The sequence below is a fragment of the Takifugu flavidus genome, chromosome 5 (genome assembly GCF_003711565.1).
Source record: "Takifugu flavidus isolate HTHZ2018 chromosome 5, ASM371156v2, whole genome shotgun sequence".
Classification (NCBI taxonomy): Eukaryota; Metazoa; Chordata; class Actinopteri; order Tetraodontiformes; family Tetraodontidae; genus Takifugu; species Takifugu flavidus.
Genome location: NC_079524.1, coordinates 16,116,615 through 16,140,395, shown reverse-complemented (window position 1 = coordinate 16,140,395; position 23,781 = coordinate 16,116,615). Strand labels below are relative to the sequence as shown.

General features: G+C 45.9%; 2 protein-coding genes across 8 annotated transcripts in view; both read left to right on the top strand.

Annotated features, from left to right (window-relative positions):
• The window catches only part of mvb12bb (multivesicular body subunit 12Bb), a 32,137-nt gene extending 26,751 nt beyond the window's left edge, over positions 1–5,386 (top strand). For all 4 annotated transcript variants that reach the window (XM_057033879.1, XM_057033881.1, XM_057033877.1 and 1 more), the window contains one exon: positions 3,703–5,386. In XM_057033879.1, the coding sequence (XP_056889859.1) occupies positions 3,703–3,744 (42 nt within the window). In that variant the 3' untranslated portion in view covers positions 3,745–5,386. The remainder of the gene's footprint in view (positions 1–3,702) is intronic.
• A 9,635-nt stretch (positions 5,387–15,021) lies between these two features.
• lmx1bb (LIM homeobox transcription factor 1, beta b) overlaps positions 15,022–23,781 on the top strand; it is a 42,434-nt gene continuing 33,674 nt past the window's right edge. Inside the window, exons 1-4 of one of the 4 annotated variants that reach the window (XM_057033649.1) lie at positions 15,022–15,294; positions 15,471–15,498; positions 15,599–15,721; positions 16,028–16,214. In XM_057033649.1, the coding sequence (XP_056889629.1) occupies positions 15,652–15,721; positions 16,028–16,214 (257 nt within the window). In that variant the 5' untranslated portion in view covers positions 15,022–15,294; positions 15,471–15,498; positions 15,599–15,651. Of the gene's footprint in view, positions 15,371–15,411; positions 15,499–15,598; positions 15,722–16,027; positions 16,215–23,781 lie in introns of all 4 variants that reach the window. The other 3 variants (XM_057033652.1, XM_057033651.1, XM_057033650.1) reach the window with 3 other exon arrangements.

The following is a 23,781-nucleotide window of genomic DNA, read 5'->3' as shown; positions in this document are numbered from 1 at the left end:
CCAATTGAATAAAAGCGTGGCAGCAGAGAGGCAGCCGTGTGCTCTTAAAAGGTCCGTCTCCTGGTCCAAACCACTTAGCTTTTATGTCCAGATTCTTCAATAAAAACAAGTCGGGCTCACGTCTGAGTGTGCTGAGGACCATCGGGGAGCTCGTTCTGCTCTCCAGCTCCAGCGAGAACCTCATCGCTCCTTAAAGAACCTTTCTAAACTAAAGGCTCGTTTGGCAAAGAGAAAATCTGGCAATTGAAGTGGCCGTCTGCCCTCAAACGCCACTTTTTTTGGTTCAAGTTTAAAAACGATAAGTCGCAATGGACGCTTATTAGCCTCATGACCTTTTGACCCCATGAGCGGCCGAGAGGAATTTAAAACGCGGCGGGAAAAATCCGTTTAATCGGACGATGCTCGGCGATGTAGACTTCAGAGAAAGCGTAAGAAGATGCACCGAGCTGACTGTAATGCAACATGTAATCAAAAAATAACTCCAGGAAACCATCCTTTGTGTGTGTGTGTGTGAGTGTGTGGATGTGGGTGTGTGCGTGCACTTTAAAGAGAGTGACAACCCCCCCCCTCTCTCTCATTAGCATGGTATCTCGGTATCAGAACTGCCAGGAAGTGACAGAGCACTGTGAGAGAACAGGTGCTGTTGGGTTTGAGATGTGTTACAGAGCAAACACTCCCTCATCAAACCGGGTGTCTGTTCTGCACTCTGCCTCTGTCTTCTGTCACACACCATCCAAATCACACACGGAGTCACCGTCTTGTCATATGGTCATCTGAATGAGGCTCATTGTCAGCGGTAATGGCCTGCGCGTGTGCGCCTGTGTGTGTTTTCCAGGCTGGCTGCTCCTCCTATATGCTCTTGTCTTGTTTCTTCCTCTCCTCTCCTCATTCCCTTCTCTTTTTTTTTCTGAGAGCGTGATTAGCAGGACACATGGTGAGCTGAGCCGGGGAAGGGAAGGGAAAGGGGGCATGAGAAATCATTAATTACAGCCGTGCTGGAGCTGATGAAGTAAATGTGAGATAGTGTAACACACAGGATTTAGTGAAGTGGACGACAGCACAAGATTAATGGCGGGGCCAGGCTGATGAGGATGAAGTCACAGCTTAGCTTGATAATTAGTTTCCAAGTGGAAACATCCCTCACCATTGTGTTATTTTTACTTCTCTCCCCTCTTATTATGGCTTCACAGCGATATGTGCAGAACAAGGGATGGAAATCCAGATGCTGACATTTCCCACTGACACACTGGACAGCAGGAAGAGTTTCCTGGAGAAAGTGATGGTTTTGTTTTCCCTTTTTTTGGCAGGAACGAGGCGCTAAAAAAAAAAAAATACTGGTTATTTCAGTGAGCCGCACAAACGCAGCAGCCCAGTGTTGGATGGAAAAAGAAGAGCGTGATTTTTGAGCTGATTAGACCCCAGCCGGAGCCTCCAACTGACCAACTCAGGAGCTCCAAATAACGACAATGACGTTTCACTGGTCTGTTTTTATTCTCAGGACTGTGACTGACGTTGTCGGGTTCTCAGCAGCCGGTAAATGTTGATCCAAAAACCGACTTTTATTCCTTAAATCTCCTTTTTTTACCACGCAAACCTCAGGTCACACGAGAGAACATGGGGGCAAAACTTCAGCATCTCTGCACTGATCTGATAAGAGCTTCCTCCAGCAATGACTTCAGATGGCCACATTTGACTCTTGAAGCCATTTTTTTTTTTTAAAGAATCCTTTTAACATAAGAGAATCGTCCTATACTTGCACGTGTAATTGAGGAAAACTGTGGTAATCAGAGCCGGTGTTGTGGCTGCGACTGTGTCCTAGCAGGCATCACTTAAACGGCGTCTCAGACGATGTTGGTTCCAGCAATTAGGCATTCTTTACATTTCCCAAATGACTCACAAAACTTGCAGATATTATAATTGCTTTTAGCCACGCATATCTAATTTGTGTCTCTTAAAGTGTTAATTACTAACCAATTTAAAGTGACATCTTTATGTAGTTTGCTCTGCTGAAAAATGTCCACGGCTGGCTAATGGTTTTCAGAAGGACTGCAGGAATAATGTGTGTACGTTTGTGTGTGTGCATGTGTGTGTGTGTGTGTGTGTGTGTGTGTGTGTGTGTGTGTGTGTGTGTGTGTGACAGAATTTTCACATCATTTGTATGATAGCTTTTCACTTTTTGTTTGAAGTTCTGCGAGTGTGTATGTTTGAGCTCCTGTATGGACGGACAGTGTGCGTGTGTGTGTGTGTGTGTGTGTGTGTGTGTGTGTGAGAGAGAGAGAGAGAGAAAGAGCTCCAAATAGAGGTGGAATTAATGAAGACAACATGTCACATATTTTTGGCAGTGGAGCGGGAACAGGAAATGAAGCTGGGCTCGTTTAGGTGACTGCCGCCCATGTTCCAGTGTGTCACTGTCCTGTCAGCCTGTGTGTAAAAGTGGCAGACATTGATACATGCTCTCCCTGATAACACCCCATTCCCCCATCCATCATACACACACGCGCACACACTCACACACATCCACGCAGGGTTGTTTAGTTAGTATGCCAGATGTTGAGCCTGATTTGTGTGTGTGTGTGTGTGTGTTGGCTTGTGATATGTGACAGGTTTTGGGTAACTTGCAGCATCTTCTCCTGTGGATCTGGACTGCAGGTAGTTTAATGGGGAGAGCACAGTTTGGGAAACTGTAGCATCTGCCGCAAACTTATTTCGCTGATCACACAGCGACATCAAGTGTTGCAGCCCAGTACTGCACCTTCCGTTCCCGAAAATGAATAAATAAGCATGGTCTGATTTTGTGATTTCCAAATTACATAGCAATGTTCGGATTAATAGTTAATCAATGATAATTAATTATTTATTGTTTAATATTAAAATACAATCAAACAGAAACGTATTCTTTGGAACTGTCTTGATCGTTTGTCTTTTGATGCTTCCATAACATTTTGTGAATGGGAAAAATGAAGCGGTGTCCATGGTATCCGCAGCAAACTGCAGTGTAATAACATTTTAATGGCTACTCACATCCATCCGGTGGCTTTAACGCTGCCACTCAATGGTGTAAATTCCAAGCTCACTGGAATGTCATTAAGCATTTAAATGTCTCTCTCTGCTCTGAAAATTCAGAGGACTTTAATGAGATGTGTGTGTGTGTGTGTGTGTGTGTGTGTGTGTGAATATAAAATTCCACTGCGTGTAATGTGCATGATCTGCCAGCAGAGGGAGTGTTTGTCAAATAACCTAGTAAAGGTCATGAACTGTATTTGTCTTCAAGCCAAAATTCAGCTTCTCATTGTTTTCATATTTCCTCTTTTTGCAAACAATTAATGCTATTTTTATGAGGCTACATCAGAAGAGAAAGATCCAAAACATTCATAGGAAATAGATGAGTAGAAACTGCTCTGCAGTCAGTCTGTTGGCCAGATGAAGCTCCTACTCAGCTCCAGAGGTCAGCAAAAGTGACACTTCATGATCCCAGGAGGTGAAAATCATCCCCTCCTGACACTGACACCATCTGTAGCATCATAGAAAGGCCTCGCTGAGTAAAACTATGTAAATTTGTCAATGTTCAATGTCAGATTTCAGTGTTTGTGAGAGGAAGATGGCGACTCTATAACATTTCAAATCGTTGTGATTGTTTGGTTTCTTCTCTCTATTTTTACTCAATGTAGGTTGTTAATTTTTTGTGTGTTTTTTCCTCCCCAGTTCCATTATAACTTCAGCACAGAGCGAAGCATTGCTGACTAATGCCCCCCCCCCGAGGGAAACACGAGCGGCAGAACCTACATAATTCCACAAATGTCTCCAATGTGCACATTAAAGTTCAAAGCCTCATTTTTTTTTTTAAGTGTGTTGCGTCTCAAGTCACTCAGGTATGTGTCACACAGGCCTGTCTGCCTGTTGTCTGAGACGTGTCGAGTTAATTACTGTTCCCCCCTGTGCCTGAGATCAGGCCCATCAGGGCCGCGCTGACAGCCAGACGCACAACCTGTACAAAGTCGGGAGCTTCTGACGCTTGTTTACCATCACAGAGTTCATCATGAGCGGCGAGAGCGAGCAGAGCGCCGAGGCGTTGGAGCCCAGACACCCACACGTGTCAGTCGGCAGGTGTCGCGGGACAGAAGGGCACACACTGTAAAGACTAAGACTAATCAGTATTATTTACTGGAGTTGTTTCTATCTTAAATGTCCACAGTTTAGAGTGGAATATAAAACATTTTAAGGATTCTGATGCTTCAAAAATAACCAGGATCTCTCACATAACATTATTATATATGTAGATACATGTTGTACAAGTGTGGAGGGAGTTGGACTCACCTGTAAGTCATCTATTCACAATTACAGTGAGTGTGCGAGAGTGTGATTAACAAAAACAAGAAAAATTAGACTCACATGACAGTGCAATTAGCCAAAGTCACGGAGCCTTTCGACCAAATTAGGAACAAACCCACTTACGGGGAGGATGAGACACTTGAGGAAACCAGAAAAGCAGGAGGGACAGAAGACGGCAGAAGTGCAGACTCGGTTTGGCAGGTGTGGACATGCGAGGGCAGGAAATTACATCTTAAGATGAGCCTCTTTCCCTTTAAACCAGCAGAATTCTCCAACAGCTTTGCTCAAGAACGACTTTTGGGTGCTTGAAATCGTTCTGACTGGTGTTCTGCTCAGCATTTAATTGCATTTTCATGTGCAAAAACCACATTTTCTGCCATGCATCAAAAATACAGTAAACCTTTATTTATTAAAGGGCTTTTCCCTCTGACTACACCACACCCTGCTGCCTCTGTGCTGCCAGGACGAACTCTGCCCACATGTCTTATTTGTCTCTAATTAAATGGATTTTTATAGTTTTTCTCTAACTTTTAGCAGGTGGATTTATTACCGATGCTATAATTGATCGCTTCAGTAGTTTGCTGGTGCTAATTCCAGGTGATAGATGGAGCATTGGACAGGTGACATCCATCAATCAGGGCTTGGAGCCAACTGCTGGAGGGAGGAATCTCGTGCGGAGGGAAAAGCTTTCATGCTCCTGCATGAGAGCGACGCTCCGATCAGTGCTGCCCTGGAGCACAGCGACAGGCTGCAGCAGCGGCGCTCCTCCCTGCTGCACCCGGTCCCAACGTGCACGTTCGCACTGCGGATCCACACACGAAACCCGGGACTTCGTCCTGCACCGTTTCACCTTTGACTGGCGTGCGGAAAGAAGAATGACTGCGTTATGTTATTTCTTGTGCTTCATCCTTCATGTAAGCGAGTTCCTCCCATTGAGATTAAGGATTGAAGCGGAACAGAGGAACATTTTAGTCTTAGAAATATTTATTTGGCCTCTCTGTCCCATCAGCATCAGTTTATTGGACAACTCTGGTGCAATAAAAACTCATTTAGCAAAGTTTCCTGAGTGGAATTAAGTTTACTTTTTGGAATTTTGGTTTTATATGTGTCACTTTGTCCTCAGGTGTGGTGCATTCAGTGTCTCATTCTTATTTCAATGCATGATGCATACAGGTACACTAGCATTCTTGTTTCAATGCATGATGCATTCAGGTACACTAGCATTCTTGTTTCAATGCATGATGCATTCAGGTACACTGTCATTCTTGTTTCAATGCATGATGCATTCAGGTACACTGTCATTCTTGTTTCAATGCATGATGCATTCAGGTACACTGTCATTCTTATTTCAATGCATGATGCATTCAGGTACACTGTCATTCTTATTTCAATGCATGATGCATTCAGGTACACTGTCATTCTTATTTCAATGCATGAGGCATTCAGGTACACTGTCATTCTTATTTCAATGCATGAGGCATTCAGGTACACTGTCATTCTTATTTCACCGTGTGATGCATTCAGGAACACTCTTATTCATATTTTTAAGAGTGCTCATAGAAGTTCCACTCTGTTGTGTTTTCAGTGAACCTGATGAGGGGAACTCGGTTGACCGTTGGTGTCCTGACTTTGACCCTGGTTGGTTCCGTTTCCCACTGATCAGAGTCACGTTGGAGGAAAATGGGGGGGATTTACTGTATTGTTGTGATTGTTATACTTCAGGCCAACGCTGAAAATGATCACGTGTAGTTCCAGTACGGTTCTGATTGGCCCGGAAGAGTCAGACATGGACCCGAAGCTGTCGTTCCATCGCTGTATAAATGATGGCTTGGATGTTTTGGGATGAACCGATCCGCTGGCTTTATGGTAACGGAAGCAGCAAACTCAACCCTTCCAGATGGGCACAGAGCAATCAGAACCAGTCCGCCATGGGCCCGGCCCAGCATCGCCCGTCTAATGCTGCCCACCTGCTTTCACTTTTCCCAGCTCTTCGATTTCTGATACGGAAAACCGGGGTGATTCCAGACGGAACTTTTGGAAGTCACAAAGGACTTTTTTTCTAACCCTCTAAAGTTTTTAAAGGCTAAAGAAAGAATAAATTAGCATCTTCATCATCCAAAAGAGCTTTTTATTCCAAAATACTTCAAATAAACTTACCTTTAGTATGACCTTGATGGTTTTTACACTCAAAACTTACTAACTATACTTACATTCTTGTGCATACTGTATATTTTAAGCATCATTATAAGATTTAAATTAAAAAGTTAAAGATTACTTTTCATTTTGGCACTTTTTCCGAACACACGTGCGACATTTTAAGGTTTCTGTCCCACCTTCATTTGACCTTGAAGTTGCTACTAAGCATATATGACCTAGACTGCTATTTTAAAAGTACGGTAAAAAATACGGATTTAAAGGGCGAGTAAAAGAATCGGGGATCTGGAAGGAAGGAAATGACTCGGAGCCAACTCACGATGGCTGTGTTGCACGGTGGATTTAAGGTCGAAGTGAACTAAAGTGCACAAGCGGCACATCAAAGCCCCGCCCTCTGTAAGCCAGCCAGATGTCCCAGGGTCATTTTTAAACTCACACCCCAGCACATGACGTGGAGCAGCGTGGAAGCATGTAGACAGAGGTAGATGGGCTGCTTGGAAATTGGAAAAGGAAGCCAGTATTTATGAGGTGGTTTGAGGTGCTGCGTTAAGACAGGCTTAGCCCGCCACTCTCCCCCTGACAGCGCCGTTTCCCCCCCGAGCTGCAGCGACCAGAGACAGCCAGAGGTGAGGGAGTGAAGGCAGGAAGCCTGTCAGAGCAGCTCCAGACCAGGCCTGGACGCTCTGGCAGGTGGGGCTGCAAATCACACTGACAGGAGAAGGAAAGCCGCGTCTGACTCTTCGTCTGCATGACAACAACAAACCGCGAGCAGACGTCGCTGCCACCACGTCAGGGTGGTGGGAAAAGCCTCGTTCCTTTGTGGTTTTGGGAATCCTCCAACTGGTAAATTCTCAATTTGGACTCCTGCTAAAGTGAAACCCTGATGAAATGAAACTCTGCTGTGGATTTTCCTTAATTCAAATGGAAATATGGGAGCTAAAACCCGGCGTTCCAGCGCGTTACTGGGCCGCGGCGCCGCGTGCGTCCCGCCATTTGATGCATGACGTCAGCAGAAGGCGGACGGCTCCAGCGCGTGGTCTCCGTCACGCCGCCACCTCCGCAATCCCCAGGCAGCACTCCGGGGGGAGCCACTCATCAAATTTGTCCGTTCTTACCTCATTCGGAGATAAGATGAGTGATCTCCCATAGGAGGGGACCCCCCCACACACACACTCGGCCCCTCCCCCGTCGGCCTCGGCCACTCCATGTGAGTCAAATTACTGTAATTGAGCAGGACTGGAGGCGGGTGTGAGGTGATCTCTCTCTTCGGCCCCTCCCTAAGATGTTTCTGCCTATGCTGTCAAATGAGCAGCAAGCATCTCTTTTTTTTCCTTCCTCTGTAACACAGAAATCAATTAACTTCTTTCAAGTCAGATCAAAGCAACAATTCGCCGTCCAGGACTCTGCTGAAGGCTGCAGGACAATTAGGTATGGCGGGGGGACAGCGACCGGGCCAGATGGCTGCTGCCACTGTTCTCACACATGCCCGCCACTTCCAAACAAACAGGAAGAGATCGCGCACGAGTTTTGGGAAACACCCCCATTTTCTCGGAATCCTCGCTCCCATTGATCTCGAAGGTCAGGAAGCTTTGATCTCTAAGACAACGGTGGGGGAATTTAAAATGTTAGGAAAGGGCAGAAAAAAGGGGCTGCCCCCTCCAGGGGGGTAGTTGTGTTCATGTTGCAGCCATGGATGAGGCAGTAGTGACCACTTACCCTGGTCATAACCAGTAATCTGAGATAATCTGAGATTACAGTTCTGATTATAATTGTGTTGATTTACCTGATTATGTGGATGGATGGATGGATGGATGGATGGATGGATGGATGGATGGATGGATGGATGGATGATGGATGGATGGATGGATGGATGGATGGATGGATGGATGGATGGATGGATGGGATGGATGGATGGATGATGGACGGATGGACAGACGGACGGACGGATGGATGATGGATGGATGATGGATGATGGATGGATGGATGGATGGATGGATGGATGATGATGATGGATGGATGGATGGATGACGGATGGACGGATGGATAGATAGATGATGGATGGATGACGGACGGACGGACAGACGGACAGGTAATGGATGGATGGATGGATGGATGGATGGATGGATGGATGGATGGATGGATGGATGGATGGATGGATGACGGACGGACGGACAGACGGACAGGTAATGGATGGATGGATGGATGGATGGATGGATGGAGGATGGATGGATGACGGACGGACGGACAGACGGACGGGTGATGGATGGATGGATGGATGGATGGATGGATGGATGGATGGATGGATGGATGGATGGATGACGGATGGACGGATGGACGGATGGATAGATAGATGATGGATGGATGACGGACGGACGGACAGACGGACAGGTAATGGATGGATGGATGGATGGATGGATGGATGGATGGATGGATGGATGGATGGATGGATGGATGGATGGATGGATGGATGGATGACGGACGGACGGACAGACGGACGGGTGATGGATGGATGGATGGATGGATGGATGGATGGATGGATGGATGGATGGATGGATGGATGACGGACGGACGGACAGACGGACGGTGATGGATGGATGGATGGATGGATGGACGGACGGACGGACGGGTGGATGGATGGATGGATGGATGGATGGATGGATGACGGACAGACAGACGGACGGGTGATGGATGGATGGATGGATGGATGATGGATGGATGGATGGATGGATGGATGGATGGATGGATGGATGGATGGATGGATGGATGGATTTCACCTTGCAGATTGTCAGAGGTTTTTACACTTTATGGTCGGAATCTTGGAATTTTCATCCTCGCCACCAATAATCCTGATTCCTGATTCTGCTGCAACCGTTTTATCCAGAAGAGCTGTGGCGGAACGCTGGGGCGGAACGCTGGGGCGGAACGCCGTGGCGGCTTTGCTCTCCGCTCAGAAGCACCCAGGCCCCCGCCGACAGCTCTGAGACCTTCACCCCAGACTAAAGGTCCAGATCACATCCGTAGAACCTGCTGGTTCTGTCTCCTCTTTATGTGCTTCCTCCGGGGGGTCGAGGTCCACGTGTCTGATGGGGCCGTTCGGAAACGCCGCCCTAAACAAGCTGGTACCGGGTCCCAAGAGTGCGACACGGAGTGATTGTCCAGGCGGCAGCGTGCACAGCTTTGGTCCACAGACAGGTGCACTGACCCCGTCCACCCCTTTAGGTGCCACATGTATTTTATTGGACATTTAGGGCCGGCCAGCAGTTTTTAACAGCCACCTGGATGCAATAAATGGCCAGCTCCTGAGCTCCGGCTGCCCCGGCTCTCCCAGCAGCTCCCATGAGGCCGCTGGCTAGTTAAGATGTTTATTAAGCTGAAAGTGGTCCAGTGGGAAAACACCGTACTTCTGAGAGATTCAGGCCAGCAGTTTTCTTGTTAGTCAGCGCGCTCCCCGGAGGATTAGCTTTTCTTTTCTTTCAAACCTCAGAGGGAGGACAGAGACAGTTCATGGGGTGGGGGGGGGGGGGGTGTTGCAAGGTTGACCAACTGGTAACTAGGTGCATGAACCCAGGAAGGGAAATATCTTGAGAGCATCTAGGTCAGCTCGCAGCTATTCCCACGGTTCCTAAAGCGCGTGTTTATCTGGGAAGCCTCCACCAGCGGCAGCCATCGGGATCGGAGCCCACTAACGCGAGGAAGACATGCCGTGTTTGCCGTCGCGTCGCCTTTCACTCCGGGGCTTTTCCTTTTTTTGGGGGGGTTTGTTTTGAAGAGAAGGTCCGTGATGCTTTGACCCTCCTGAGCTCTGTTGGACCCCCAGTTCAAAGCTCGGCTCCCTGGCCTCGGGCGCTCCTGCCTTAATAAGCTAACCTGCAGCTCTCTCTGCCACTTCCAGGAGGAAAGTTTCGAAGGAGCTACAACCCCCCCCCTTGATAAAAACCTATATATATAAATATATTGTTGATTCCAGCGTGCAGGGCCTGTGGTGAACTGGGCAGCACATGTGGCCAGCGAGGGGTTTTAGTGCTCTCTGCCTAATGTTCAGGACAGATTAGAAACGTTCCGCCGTGACAGATGCTGTCTGGATCTTCACTACCAGATCCACCCAGCTGCACAACATCTGCTGGATCTCTACCTTCTTCTCTGAAGTGCAGCCTGTTAATGGCAATCACGCACGCGTCCATTCAGCGCGCTCCGGCTCGTCTTTATTGCTGCAGAGAAAAGGAATCACACATATACAGATGTGTGGTTATGTGGATGCGTTAGCTGCTTCGTCCGCCACGGTTCCTCGCCGAGATTGATTTTTTGGGGGGGTGGGGGGGTGGGTTTGGGGGTTGATGCGAGAAGCAGCCTTCGTGTTCAGTTTACCCAGCAGCCCCGGGGGTTTGTGCGGGTTTATGCGGGTGGAGGAGGCCGCCGTTGTTAATGACACACGTCCTAAAGTCGTTCGTGGTCACAGGAAGTTTTTTTTGCTGCTTATTTTTTAAAAATACATGTCTAAAAAAAGGCTTCGTGATGAACACACTCTGGTACATGACATCAAAATACCTGGAATTCACTCTAAATCTGTCTCAAGTGTAAAAATCAAGAAAATTCAACTGGTTTGAGTGGAGAAGCTATTAACTGTGTCACTATTATTGGATATATTATGTTGGAATTGTTAGTCGGCTCAGAAATGATATTTTCACGATTTTCCTCTTTTTTCAAAATAAAAATAGGTTCAGGAAATAAAATGGCAAAAAAAAAACTTTATTAGGTCTTTTTAAACGTTTAATCAAAGGGGAGCTGCTTCATTAGCAATAGCTGGTGATGATAAAGAAGATATTTAGATGCTATTTTTGAGTTTGGGCCCGCTGGGTGTGTGACTGCTGGAAACATTTGGGTAGATTTATTTTAAAATGACTGAGCAGTAAGCCGTTCCTCATGTGTCGCAACAGCTCAGCCTCTCCTGCACGTTTGGCTCAAGTGTGACGCGCGGCAGGAGAAAAGGGCCGAGCCCCGTGCACGTTAGAGACCAGACCGATTTCAGTCTCCCTGCAGCTCATCGTGTGGCATCTGCTCACATTTGTGACCCGAGTTTGAACCACTTTTTTTTTAATAGTTCCTAATCCAGCGGAAAAAAGAACCATGCACTTTCATTTTGCTTTCTTTTATTGTGACATGATGCAATGAAGAAAAGATATGTTTCAGTTTACGAGACTTTAAAATAACCCAAACTGGAAACAAATAGAGGAAAACACCCGCTTGAAATGTATTTAAAGTCATATAAACGTGAAGGATGAAATTTATACTTTTTTTTTTCTCAATTCACCTTGTTTAAAACTTCAAAACCCACCATAATTCGAGATGTTTATGGAGAAAGCCACAAAAATAAATGAGATTCTAGAACATTCTTACGATATTTTTGAACATCGGCTCATGATCTCTAAAGACGCTTTGTGTTCTCAAGAACTTTAAACAATAAAACAGTAAAATGGTGAATCACAATAACTCAGAAACACCGTCAAGGGATGACTAAAGCTAAAAAAAAAACCTTGTTTCTATCATTTAAAAGATTGTAGTTAAAATAATATCGTAGTCAGTGCAGACTATGAATTAACAGCTCGTTTTTCAAAAACTTTTCTCTATTAAATAGAAAACAATACAATCTTTTTCACGAGATACGTAAACTTAAAATGTTTTTCACTGTCTCCTGAAATACAGTATAATAAATAAAATATATTTATTCTTTAAGCGTGGTGGGAAATTCATTAAACAAACGAAATGAATAATTTCTGGAAAGCCCGGTTGCATGTCCCCATTCTGTCCAGCAGGGGGCAGTGTTGTTATTTCTATATATCGTGTGTGCGCGCTTGTGCACGGGTGTGCGCGCGCGCGTGTGGATACATTAAATGTTTTACAGTTTACAAATGTTACTCCGTTTCTGTCAGGAGCAAAATAAAGCGAAATAGTGTTAATGGGAACTGAAACAGGTCCCGACTGCGATGCAGCGGCAGCAGCTAACGGCGGATTTCTGCGGCCTTAATCTTTGCAAATATGCTGGGTGACGTTTTTCAATGATAAAAAGAATTGTTGTTCAGCATCACATCACACTCGGGCTGTAACTGCGCGTGTGATTTGTAGAATCACCATCATCCTTTATTCCAGGATTAAGGCGATTTTACTTCAATTAGACTCCATTTTTGTTCCACTTCAGCCAACTCGACAAACAGAAGTAAATAATTTCACTTTCATTTTATGTTAAAGTTCTGACGCACCAGAAATTTTCAGTGGGAAAAAAATATCCAATAAATCAAAACAAACAAATCTGGTCGGTTCTTCTAATCCCCCGAGAGTTTGGATCATCCTGCAGTATTATTTTTGGATGTCTTTAGTGCGACATTGTTGAGGCGGATAAAAGATGAAATGTAGAGAAGGATGCAAATTGATCTCTTTATCTTCGCGTGAATTTGTGAATTGGCGCATCGAGGCCGCGTAAATTCGAGGTTTCAGGAGGTGTGTAAAAAAAATAAAATCAAACGGTTTTAAATTAAAAACTGCTCGAGGCCCCTCAAGGCCGGTGGGGCCCCGCATTTGTTATCACAGCAGCGAACAAAATCATAATCTGAATGGGGGGGAAAAGCCTCAGAATTCAGGAGTCGGCAGAAGCAAATGAAATAAGTTATTGCAAACCTTCAGGGCGTCTCTGCGTCCGTCCTCTGCGCTTCCTGGGCTCGTTCAGAGGGAAAAGAATCGGTCGGTCCGGAGCTTCCTTTCACCGTGGGCGCGCAGCGAAGGTCGCCGGCAGATCCCACCATTTCTGGGCTCACGGGAGAACCAGAACCAGAACTCAGTAACAGCAATCTGGCCATTGCGCGTACAGAACCACTACTTTTTCAATTTCTTGCTTATTAAAAAGAGGAAGAGGACATAAAACGAGTTAATTAAACACACACACACACACACACACACACACATAAGCATACACACACCACACACACAGGGGGTAACTCAAACCACTACTTGTATTTAAAGCAGAAGTGGAAACAATAAATATGCACAGTAAAATCCGCGCAAATCGGATTACTTTAAAAGTCGCAATTGAACAATTCCGATTAAATGTCAGGTCGAATATTCACAAGCGCCATTGCTCCACCAGGCACTAGTTATCCCGGAGCTCTTTCCATCCCGGTGCACGCAACAGTTCCCCCCGTTTAAGTGAACTTTGCGCCGGATCCGCTTCCTGCAGCACACCTGCTGCACGATGGAAGGTGAACGGGGGGTGGAGTGGGGGGTCATTAAACGCAGCAGCAGCCAAAAGTCGATTTATGGATTTATTGAATACATGTTTGATGATCTCATTTACCCATGTGAGCACTCGATATGTTTCTAAAACCTATTGATTAGGTCGTGACAGAGCTCAGTTTAGGGGTCAGATAATCCAATTTCGGATGAGGCGCAAGAAAATGACCTCATGCTGATAGAAGTAAATAAAAGGGAAAAAGACATGGGTGGATGAGTGGCACATATGGATTCCTGGGCATATTAAGGTTCTGTCTCTGAGCGCGGAAAACATAATGAAAAATGTCTATTGTGATTTCTGCTCTGTTGTGATTGAAGTGAATCGAAAATCATCATTTCTTGCATGTTTGAGATAACTGGGGCTGTTCTCACGGTGACCAGCAGAGGGCGACACCAACAATCCGCTCTCTGTTCCATCAAACTGGGCTACAGGTCACCGCCGTGACGCGTCATAACGGGCCTCCAGACCCAAGGTAAACACTGCTCCAAGGACCGAGTCTTCCACCACCACCACCACCACCACCACCACCATCATCATCATCATCATCATCATCATCATGTTCTTCTTATTGCTACTATTATTATTATCCTCACTATTATCATATTGTTAATATTGATTCTAGAGCGTTACAAGTAAAAATCCATCCATGTATTGAGGATGAACAGAGGTTTTACCTTTAAATTTAAGAAATTCCCTCACACGTTTGATTTTCCGTGATTATCGGCCTGTAGCTGCTATAAGTTTGGTGATTTTTACTCTAATGTGACATCAGTCATAAAGGGTGTATAAGCAGATGTAGTAATAATAATAATAATAATAATATAATAATAATAATAATAAGGAATAAACGTGAGGAGTCAAAATAGCTGAGCTACTCCTCTGTCTTTATTAGTGAGGGAACGGAACAGTAATAACAATAATACTATTACTAATAATAATACTAATAATGGGAGATAGTGGTAAATTTTTGAAAAGCGATAATCGTTATTTTAATTATTATCATTATTGGTGATTGTTCGAGTGTTTTTTTCCCCACAGTTTTAATATTTTTATTTAGAACGTTGCTGTAAAAATCGCTGCTATTTTTTTTTTTTTTTGGGGGGGGGGGGGGGGGGGGCTCAGAAAAAAAAGAAGCTCTCAGGAAATATGAAATAAATAATTAATCCCGGTTATTGTTGTTGTTGTTTGTGTGGCAGCTCTGGCTGGTTATTGGACTGGATTCTGCTCCAATAGTATCCCAATGGCGGTGAATGGGGGTGTAAAAAAGTGCAGCCATGCATGCGGTGGGAGGATCCACTCGCTCCAATCTTCAGACTTTTGCAGCGACTGGGACACAAGCAGCCAGCCGACTCACTGCCGGAACATCCACTTGAGCTACTTCCAGATATTCTCCCGTGTATTCCCTCTGCAGGATTAGTTGTCCGACTCTCCTTTTCCCCCCCTCTCCCCACGAACCGAGCCCGCCGCCCGTGCAGAGAACTCTCCGGTCGGCTTGTGGACGCGAAGCTTCCTCTGAGTTCTGGTCCTAACAGGTGACTGCTGAGGCACTTTTCTTATTTGCTCATCGTCTCTGACACCACGGCGCTTCGTCTAGACTCTGTTTGTACTGTAACTCTCGCTCTCATCAACACTTTTTGCATGTGTTTCAGCTGAGTTCTTTATTTTCTCCCCCCCACACACACCCCCCCACCCCCTCTGCGTGCTGCAGCCGCGGGGCTACAGAGACTCCACAGCAGGTCTTGGCTTTTCGTTCGCATTAAAACTCACATTGAGCATGTCAGCGGGGTCTGCATTCTCCTGTCCAGACTGACTCTGCTCTTGTGGACGTTGCAACAGGTCCGGTTTCACAGGAGCGCCTCTCCGCGGGACATCAGCCCCAGACGAGCATCATGCTGGACGGCATAAAACTCGAAGACCATCCTCTGCGCTCTGGACAGGCCACGCTGGGAGTCATGCTCGGTGAGATTCCCTCTCCTCTTCGGGAATAATCAGTGTTCTCCGGGGGTGGACATCACATGAGCCGAAGGTGTTTTTTTCTGCCTGGGTGTCACCGCCGTGTCTGTCCTGGAAGCGCCAGTCAAAAAAAGCTAAAAAAAAAAATCATATTGCCGCACAGATTACGCGTGGAACGGCTGGATGACTGCAGGCCTCAGAACGAAAATATAATGTATCCACTCCGATACGGGCTGCACACACGCGTGAATCCCCACGCACACCATTCACGAGCTTTTATCCACACGCTAAAGGCCTCATGTGCTCTTTCAGGCAGCGACTGTCACCATCCGTCCGTGTGTGAAGGATGCCAGCGCCCCATCTCCGACCGCTTCTTGATGCGGGTCAACGACTCGTCGTGGCACGAGGAGTGTTTGCAGTGCACGGTGTGTCAGCAGCCTCTCACCACCAGCTGCTACTTCCGAGAGAGGAAGCTCTACTGCAAACACGACTACCAACAGTAAGCGACGCTTCTCTCAGCCTCTTTTTTGCGGCTCGGGTTGGATGATGCGCGCTGGCTCTTGCTGCTGTGGCCCGGCGGGCGGCTGCGTCCGGCCGGAGGAGGCACAGCCGGGCGGAGGTGGAGAATAATGTGTCATTTGTCTTTGTTATTGAACTAATCTCCCTCAAAAATATGAAAGAAATGGAAGAGAGGAGGAATCTAAATCTATCTATCTATCTATCTATCTATCTATCTATCTATCTATCTATCTATCTATCTATCTATCTATCTATCTATCTATCTATCTATCTATCTATCTATCTATCTATCTCTCTATCCTTTTTCTTATTTATACATAATGAAACTCGGGCCGACAGGCGCCTTTTTAATGTTCCCGCCCGCCGTCATACATGTTTTTTCGGTCATATTTGATTTTCGGTCGTGTGTATTTCATCCTCCGCTACTTTAGACCCGTTTCGTTGAATTTTAGGCCTTTTTTTTTTTTTTGTCTCATTTTGAATTTTTTTGGATTATAAATAGGAGCTCGTCAGGTTTAAAATACTCTTTTTCGAAATATAAAACAAGTGCGTCGTTTTTGTATTTTCTGATCGATTAAAACGCTGTTTATTTGATTCCCGCGCAGTTTTATTGGACATTTTATTTTAATTTGCCCATTCGATGAGAAATCTGCGCTTTCGTTGTTTTTCTTTTTTAGATTTCTTTTTGTAATTGAGGGTAAAAATCCCTGCATGCTAAAATCGCTAAAGCGTCAGTTTATTCAAAAATTAAAATAATTAATTTAAAAAAAAAACTCACTAGTGCTGAGTGAGCCAAAACTTACAAACGTCCCACATACACACAAATAAAAATATTAATGTTCAATTGCACAATTAAAAATGTCGAAGTAAAAAAAAAAACTAGTTCTCTCACGGAACTCACATCCACTATTTATTAACAATACCGGCACCTACAAATTAATGTAAAATTTTAACGCCCATTATTATTATTATTATTATTATTATTACAATTGTTATAATTATGGATAATGTAACTCGTGCCTGGTGGGTATTTAAAAATAGGTTCTTCAAACGTGACAGTAATACAAATGTTATGTCAACAGCAGAGGTTTGTCGTGTATTCCAAACGAGTTTGTCCAGTCCAGATGTAGATTATGACATGATCTTGGAGTTAATGGAATTAGGGAATAATTCCATGAACTCGGATGAAGGGAGAAGGATGCTTTTGGCCGGCGAGGCCCCCGAGTTCCCCTCTCCTTCTGCTCGCCTGCATGGCAGCTTTTCATGCTTGTCACTGAATTTTCAGCTTTTTGTGCTGCGCCTTTTTCAACAATTCCACGTAGATTACGCCACATTATGACTCTCTGCTAGATCCCCCGAAAACAACAAAGAGTTACACGTATTGTCGTGTGTGCCTTTCACGCCGCGCTGTGTAGTCGGTGGGATAACAATGGGAAGAAATTCATAGCAGTAACTCGGGGATACCAGCCACCCCTGAGCCGTGACGCTCCCATCGGCCCACATCTTTTTGTGCTGGTTTTCTCTGCTCAACGTGTGCTGGTGTGTGAGAGCAGGAATATCGGAGCGGCTCTGATGATTTTTTTTTAACTTTTGGAGCAATGTTTGATGCATTTCATCGATCTTGTGTAGCTATTCAGATCATCGCAGCCAAAAGCAACAACCTGCTGGGCGACGTCTGGCTCTCTCACTCTGTTAATCATCGCACGTTTTAAGCTCTCACCCTCCTCCTCCTCCTCCTCCTCCTCCTCCTCCTCTTTTATTTTCCTTTTTCCTCTCCTCCCAGGTTAAAACTACCTGGAGGGCCCTTCCATCAAGCAACCGTCTCATTTTATTCTTGTTTATTCCATTTGCATGAGAGATACTTAAGGTTGTAATTGGCACCTTTTTGACTTTTATGACACCCATTTAAGATGCATTTGTCAGCCCACAAACTACTCTGGACTGTGAGGAGGGCTCTGCTTTACGGAGGATGGACGCCATTGCTAATTACATTGCAGCAACAACTGTTTCATGCCCTGTAATCAGCTCTCACTTGCTGTAATAAATCAAGAAATTGGCAAGTATTAATTCATTGATTTATTTTGGCACATTTAAGTACAGGTGAGGGAAACAATAGTCTACTCTCTTATTGAAACTGATGAAGACATTTTGCTCCATCCAGTGCACTTCTGTAGTAGCTAGAATTAAACTTAATGTCTGATCAATGTTGAGCAGTTTCTTTTTGCAGATTAAATGTGAAACAGGGGTTTGAAACCATTTTTTTCCCTTACCGATTTAAAAAAAAACAGGAAGAGGGTTTCAATCGGGGGACAGAGAAATAAATAGAAATTGATTTATTCTGAGATTTTGAGGAATATTGCAGAGTGGGTTTGAGGAAAATCAAAGCAAACAGAGGTGTGATTTGGATGGCAGCCACAGTCGTAAAAAAAGGAACAAGCTCCAACGAGCGGCGTGTAAAAGGTGGAGGGAAATTACAGCACCTCCAGAGAGCGGCGCGGTGTTCCGAGGTCAATTATACATCATTAGAACGAGGGAGATCTTTTCCCTGGGGAGACCTCTCCCCTAACTGAGCAGAGGCTTTGAAGTGCAGCCACGTAATAAGGCCCATCACTGACCGGAGTGTTGGACAACACCCCCGTAATGGACTGCCTAGTTAGAAACTGCCACAGGCCCCGTCCACAAAAGTAACTCTATTCCTCAACACGCCGCCTCCTTTTGCGTCCTGCTGATGTAATAAAGCATTTTCACATGCTCTATAAACTTTTACTGTCTTGCAAAATATTTTTGAATAAATGCACGACCCCCCCTCCCCCCCCCCCCCCCTCCTTTTTTTGTAACACATTTTATGTTTGTCCTGCCATAAGCAAAATGAAATTTAGGTCAAACGGGCAGCAACGAGGCGGGGAAAGCTACGTCTTAGCCTCTGGTGCACACTGGACGATCCCGCGGTGTGCTGAGAGCTGCTTTTTAAAAACAGTTTGGAGTGCCCTCCTGTGAAACTGTTGTTTTTTAATTAGCCGTGCTCGGGACGCGGCGGTGTGCAGCCGATAGATGCTGACGGCTGGCTTTCTCCGCGAGCTCCGAGAATGCGCGCGGGTTTTGCTCACTCCCACGTGGCCCGCTGCTCTGTCCACGCTCATGTGCGCGCCGCAAAAATAAAAACGATACGGGCGAAAGAAAAATAGGATGTGCTTTGTGTTGTCAACCCAGCTGGGTAGTTTTGCAGTTAATTAAAGAGCATCTTCAGCGCCGACCTGCGAGTGCACGCTCCTCTGTGGACTGTAGACCGCGTGCTCGCTTTTTACAATCCTCCCTTAAAAGGCTAAAAACGCATCTTTAGCCACCGCTCCTGGGTAAATAAAGGAGGACCTCAACAGAGAGACAAATCTAATGTTAGAAACACTAAGCCGGATAATATTGCTTCAGCTTGCTGAGATTTTTAGCGCTCGGCAACGCGCTTCCCTCCGTAAGGAAGTGTTGGGTTTTATGTCAACACAACTTGGCCTGTCCCCGAAGCTTACACGGATGCATCATCTGTCATCCGACGCTCTGCTAACTGCCTCCCCTCCCAACATACTCACCCCGCTTAAAAGGCCCGTTAGAGCTACACCTCAGAATTACCCTTATTCAATAAAATCAGCCCACTGCTCGGATGGTCGCCATTTACAATTTGCAGCCATTTGGACACGGCGTGCGAAGGATGCTGCAGAGGCTCAGCCATGCTCACCGACACATTAGGAGCCAGATGGGAGGAGTGGGAAGCGGAAAGAGGTCTGAGGAGCTTTGCACTGGGGGAGTCGTAGCACAGGGGAGGAGACGGAGCTGCACAGGGATCTGCCCCGCGTGATCACATTACACTGGATGATAGCAGAGTGCTGCAGAGGAACTCAAGCATGCAATTTGTTGGTAGCCACAATTTAACCTCATCTGCTAAAGCTGGCTGTTAGGCAGCCAGTGGGACATGTCACTCAGTCGGTAATGCTAATCAGCGAAGGTGGATGGAAAGCACAACGGCGGTTTTTATTAATGGCTTCAAGTCTACAGGCCTACATGTTTATTTTCACAGCGTGACAGCCTCTCATAACAAAGCAGGATTGCTACCATAAACCATTAAATGCAATTTAAAGATTAGATTCTGGCTCCATTCTGTTGCAGCGCAGGAACAGCTGTCTTTGAAAGAATCGGGCAGCCCAGAAACAGCCGAGCAAATGCATTTAGGTCGATTTCGAAGATTTCGCAGATTTCAACCCGAAGCATTTCCAACGCTAGCGCCGGAGTTTTCAACCTTTCGGGGCAATTTGCGGCTACGCTTTCAAAGAGTCGAACGGGCATGAGGAATCGAGGCTCGGCCTCTGCTGCTGGCTCGGTCTCTCGCCGCTGGTCCCAACTGTGTATATGTGATCCCACTCTGGAATGTTTTTCCAACACATAGGCTTTTCGCAGATACGCTCGAGAGGACTGGCATCATAGTGGCAAGTGCTGCATTCAGACTGTTGTGTGCCCAAGGCTTACTGTCACACTCGCATCACACATTCTAGCCTTACACGGCAACGGGCAGAGCCTGCTGTTTGTCTGCGTGCAGCCGGGTTGTTTGAGGGGGAAGGCTGCGTGTGTACATGTGCGTGCATAGTGTGTGTGTGTGTGTGTGTGTGTGTACAGCAGCACTTGCTTCCTTTCCGCCTTTGTCTTTAAGCTCCTTCGACTGCCTCATGTTCACTCTGTGCCGGAGAGGCTACAGCTCAGCAGCACACCTCACGTTTCTGAATCGGCAGCACAGATTTTTCCAACAAATGCCGCGAAAGACATTTCTTTGTCTTTTGTGCTCGTCCCTTTAATCTTCATCAAATGAGATTAGTCCCCAAATACCGGTATTCCAGCCCAAAGTGACTGACAGTGATTTGCACTTTTATCATTAAGTGTGACACTAAGCTGGTCGAAGCTTTGTCTTGAATGGAGGGTCTGACGGAAATGGGGGCTGTTAATCCTTTTATTTGTGTCAGGCCCAGAAAAGAGGGAAGAATAGGGCCGGGGCCACAAAATGGCACGGACTTTAGTCCCCTCCAGGCCCGGCATCATCAGCCGTGTGAGCCTGCGAGTCGTATGTCACGTGGTCCACCCCGTGACGCGGATTTGCACATCTTCAGTATCTCAGAATTTGCTTCGAAACCAGCAGAGGCTGGCCGGCATCTCGGAGGCACATTTCTCCTGGAAAAGCTGGTCTCCGTGGATCAGACGAGGAGGCTCAATCTATGAGATTAATAAAGTTTGCCAGTTCTCTGGTCGAGGTCCAACACCAGGCCTTTGTCCGTGGCTCACATTAGGGTTGTGGGGCATCAGATCCTTTTGTGCGCGCACCCTTGTGGTAATCCTTCTCCAGTGGGAGTCCCCTGGGGCATTTTATTTACTCATTCAACTCTTTGGAAGTCTGTTAGACTGCCCTTCAGATGCAGTGAAACCAATGTGATTACTTTAACCAGCACTTCCAGATTCCTGCCCAGCATCTCTTCTCGCCCTGAGCTGGTAGGCAGGAGGGAAAGCCCCCACAAAGCCCACCCTGCCCTCCCTCTTTGCTTTTTTCTTTAAATAACGAACAGATTCCATATTTTACATTGGTGGCATTTACAACGAAACAGCAAAGAGAGACAATTCTGATTTACTTTTTGAAGACAGAGGCGGTAATGAAGCTTTTGGAATATGTATGTGTATGTGTGTGTGTGTGTGGTGTGTGTGTGTGTGTGTGTGAGTGAGTGAGTGTGAGTGTTTTAAAGCTAAAACATTGCAATAATGCTTAAATAATAGCGAAAAATTATACAGATTACATTTTTGGAGCACCTCTGGGATTATATCAATATTTTCTTCATATTCATTATTATTAATTGCTTAATTCTGTGTTAGATTTTAACAGCTTCTGAAAAACATGCTATTTGAGCACTTCTGTAAACCGCTGCATTTTTATTCAAATTCAAACCTTTGTCCCTTTATTATGAGACAGTTTGTCACAGGATGGCACTTCCTCTACAGCAGAAAAAAGAATCTGGAGAATCCAAAACTCAACTGTAACGTGTAATTAACTGAGAATGCAAATATGTCTGACTATCAGTGCATGTATTCGTACCAACCAGGAAGGAATGATGTCATCATTCAGCGCACACCCTCTGTGGTCAAAAACGGGATATTTACTCAGATTCTCCGTGCTGTAACATATCTGGTGACTGCAACCGTAAGATAAACATGTTAAAGTGGAACAGATGTGGTGCAACAGAAGTATTGAACCTGCTGTGCACACACACGTGGGATTCTTTTTTTTTTTCCTAACACGCTCACGTCTGAAAAATAGCTCCAGAAAAGGTAGCTAGTATGTGTCAGCTCACTTCCCCAGTAGATCATAATTCAGCACTATGCAAGTGTAAAATCTAACATCTATGTTTTACTGCAAACAATGAGATGGATTTGGTGATCCATCCATCAACATAAACCCAGAACTATGTATGTGGGTCCCACCCCCATGTTAAACCACTGCAGGCTGTCAGGCTCAGAATTTACTCTCCCTCCCTTTTCCCTGTGGTGCAGCTGGGGAATATGGTCAAAATCAGCTGCCAGGGCCTCCATCCACAGCGAGAGCTTCTTAAACTGGCTGTTTGGAAGCAGCTGATCAGTGATGGCTGCCTTGGCGAGGAAAAACAACCCCGCAGGAAAACAGTGCAGATTGAGTTTCTGTGTTTCTTACTCATTCCTGTCCTCTCTCGCCCACCCCTTCCCCCCTCAGCAGGGCCAGCATGATTTGTGCACGAGGTCCCGTGACCCATGGAAGCTTCAAAAAGCAGCGAGGGGAAATATTTGGACGTTCCTGATGGGAGAGTGGAGATGTGGGAGTGAGGCAGGCATGACGGGGGCTTGGTGAAAGTGCTGTAAGGCAATCTGCAGTGCCTCTGTGATGACAGGAGGGGGAGTGTGGAGAAGACAAGTGTCCATCCGGGACCTGACAGTGTCCCCCAGGATGGTTGCACCACAGCTGTGACTGTGCATGAAACTGCCGCCATTGATCCAACCCTGAACATCTGACCCGTGTCTGGGAAATCACCTCTTTGATTGTTTTATTCCTTTTTAAACACCCCCCCTTCCCCCTAGGGGCTTTTAAATGACTTGATTGCTACTCCGAACCGGAGCCTCCTTCCGCATACTGTACGGGGACCTAATTTAGTCACGCCCCCACTCTGCATGTTCCTCCATTTTTGTCAGGTTCTGCCAGTTTCACGTCAATCTCTTTGATTAATGTCTGCTCTGACAACGTAAGTTCCTCGGTCACATGTTCAAACGGCGGCTTGACAACATTGAAGCTCTCACAACCGGAATGTGGATGGGTTAGACAACGGCTTCTTGGTTCCATCATAGGAGAAAAAAATTACATTTACATTTTAAAAATGTAAAGAATGACAAAACAGGACTAAGAAGTTAAAGGATGGTGAGGAGGCCTCCCGAAAGCAGAAGAGACTTCTTCTTATCAGGTACCCCACGGCACTGCTGATAGCCCTCAGCCCCCCACCCCC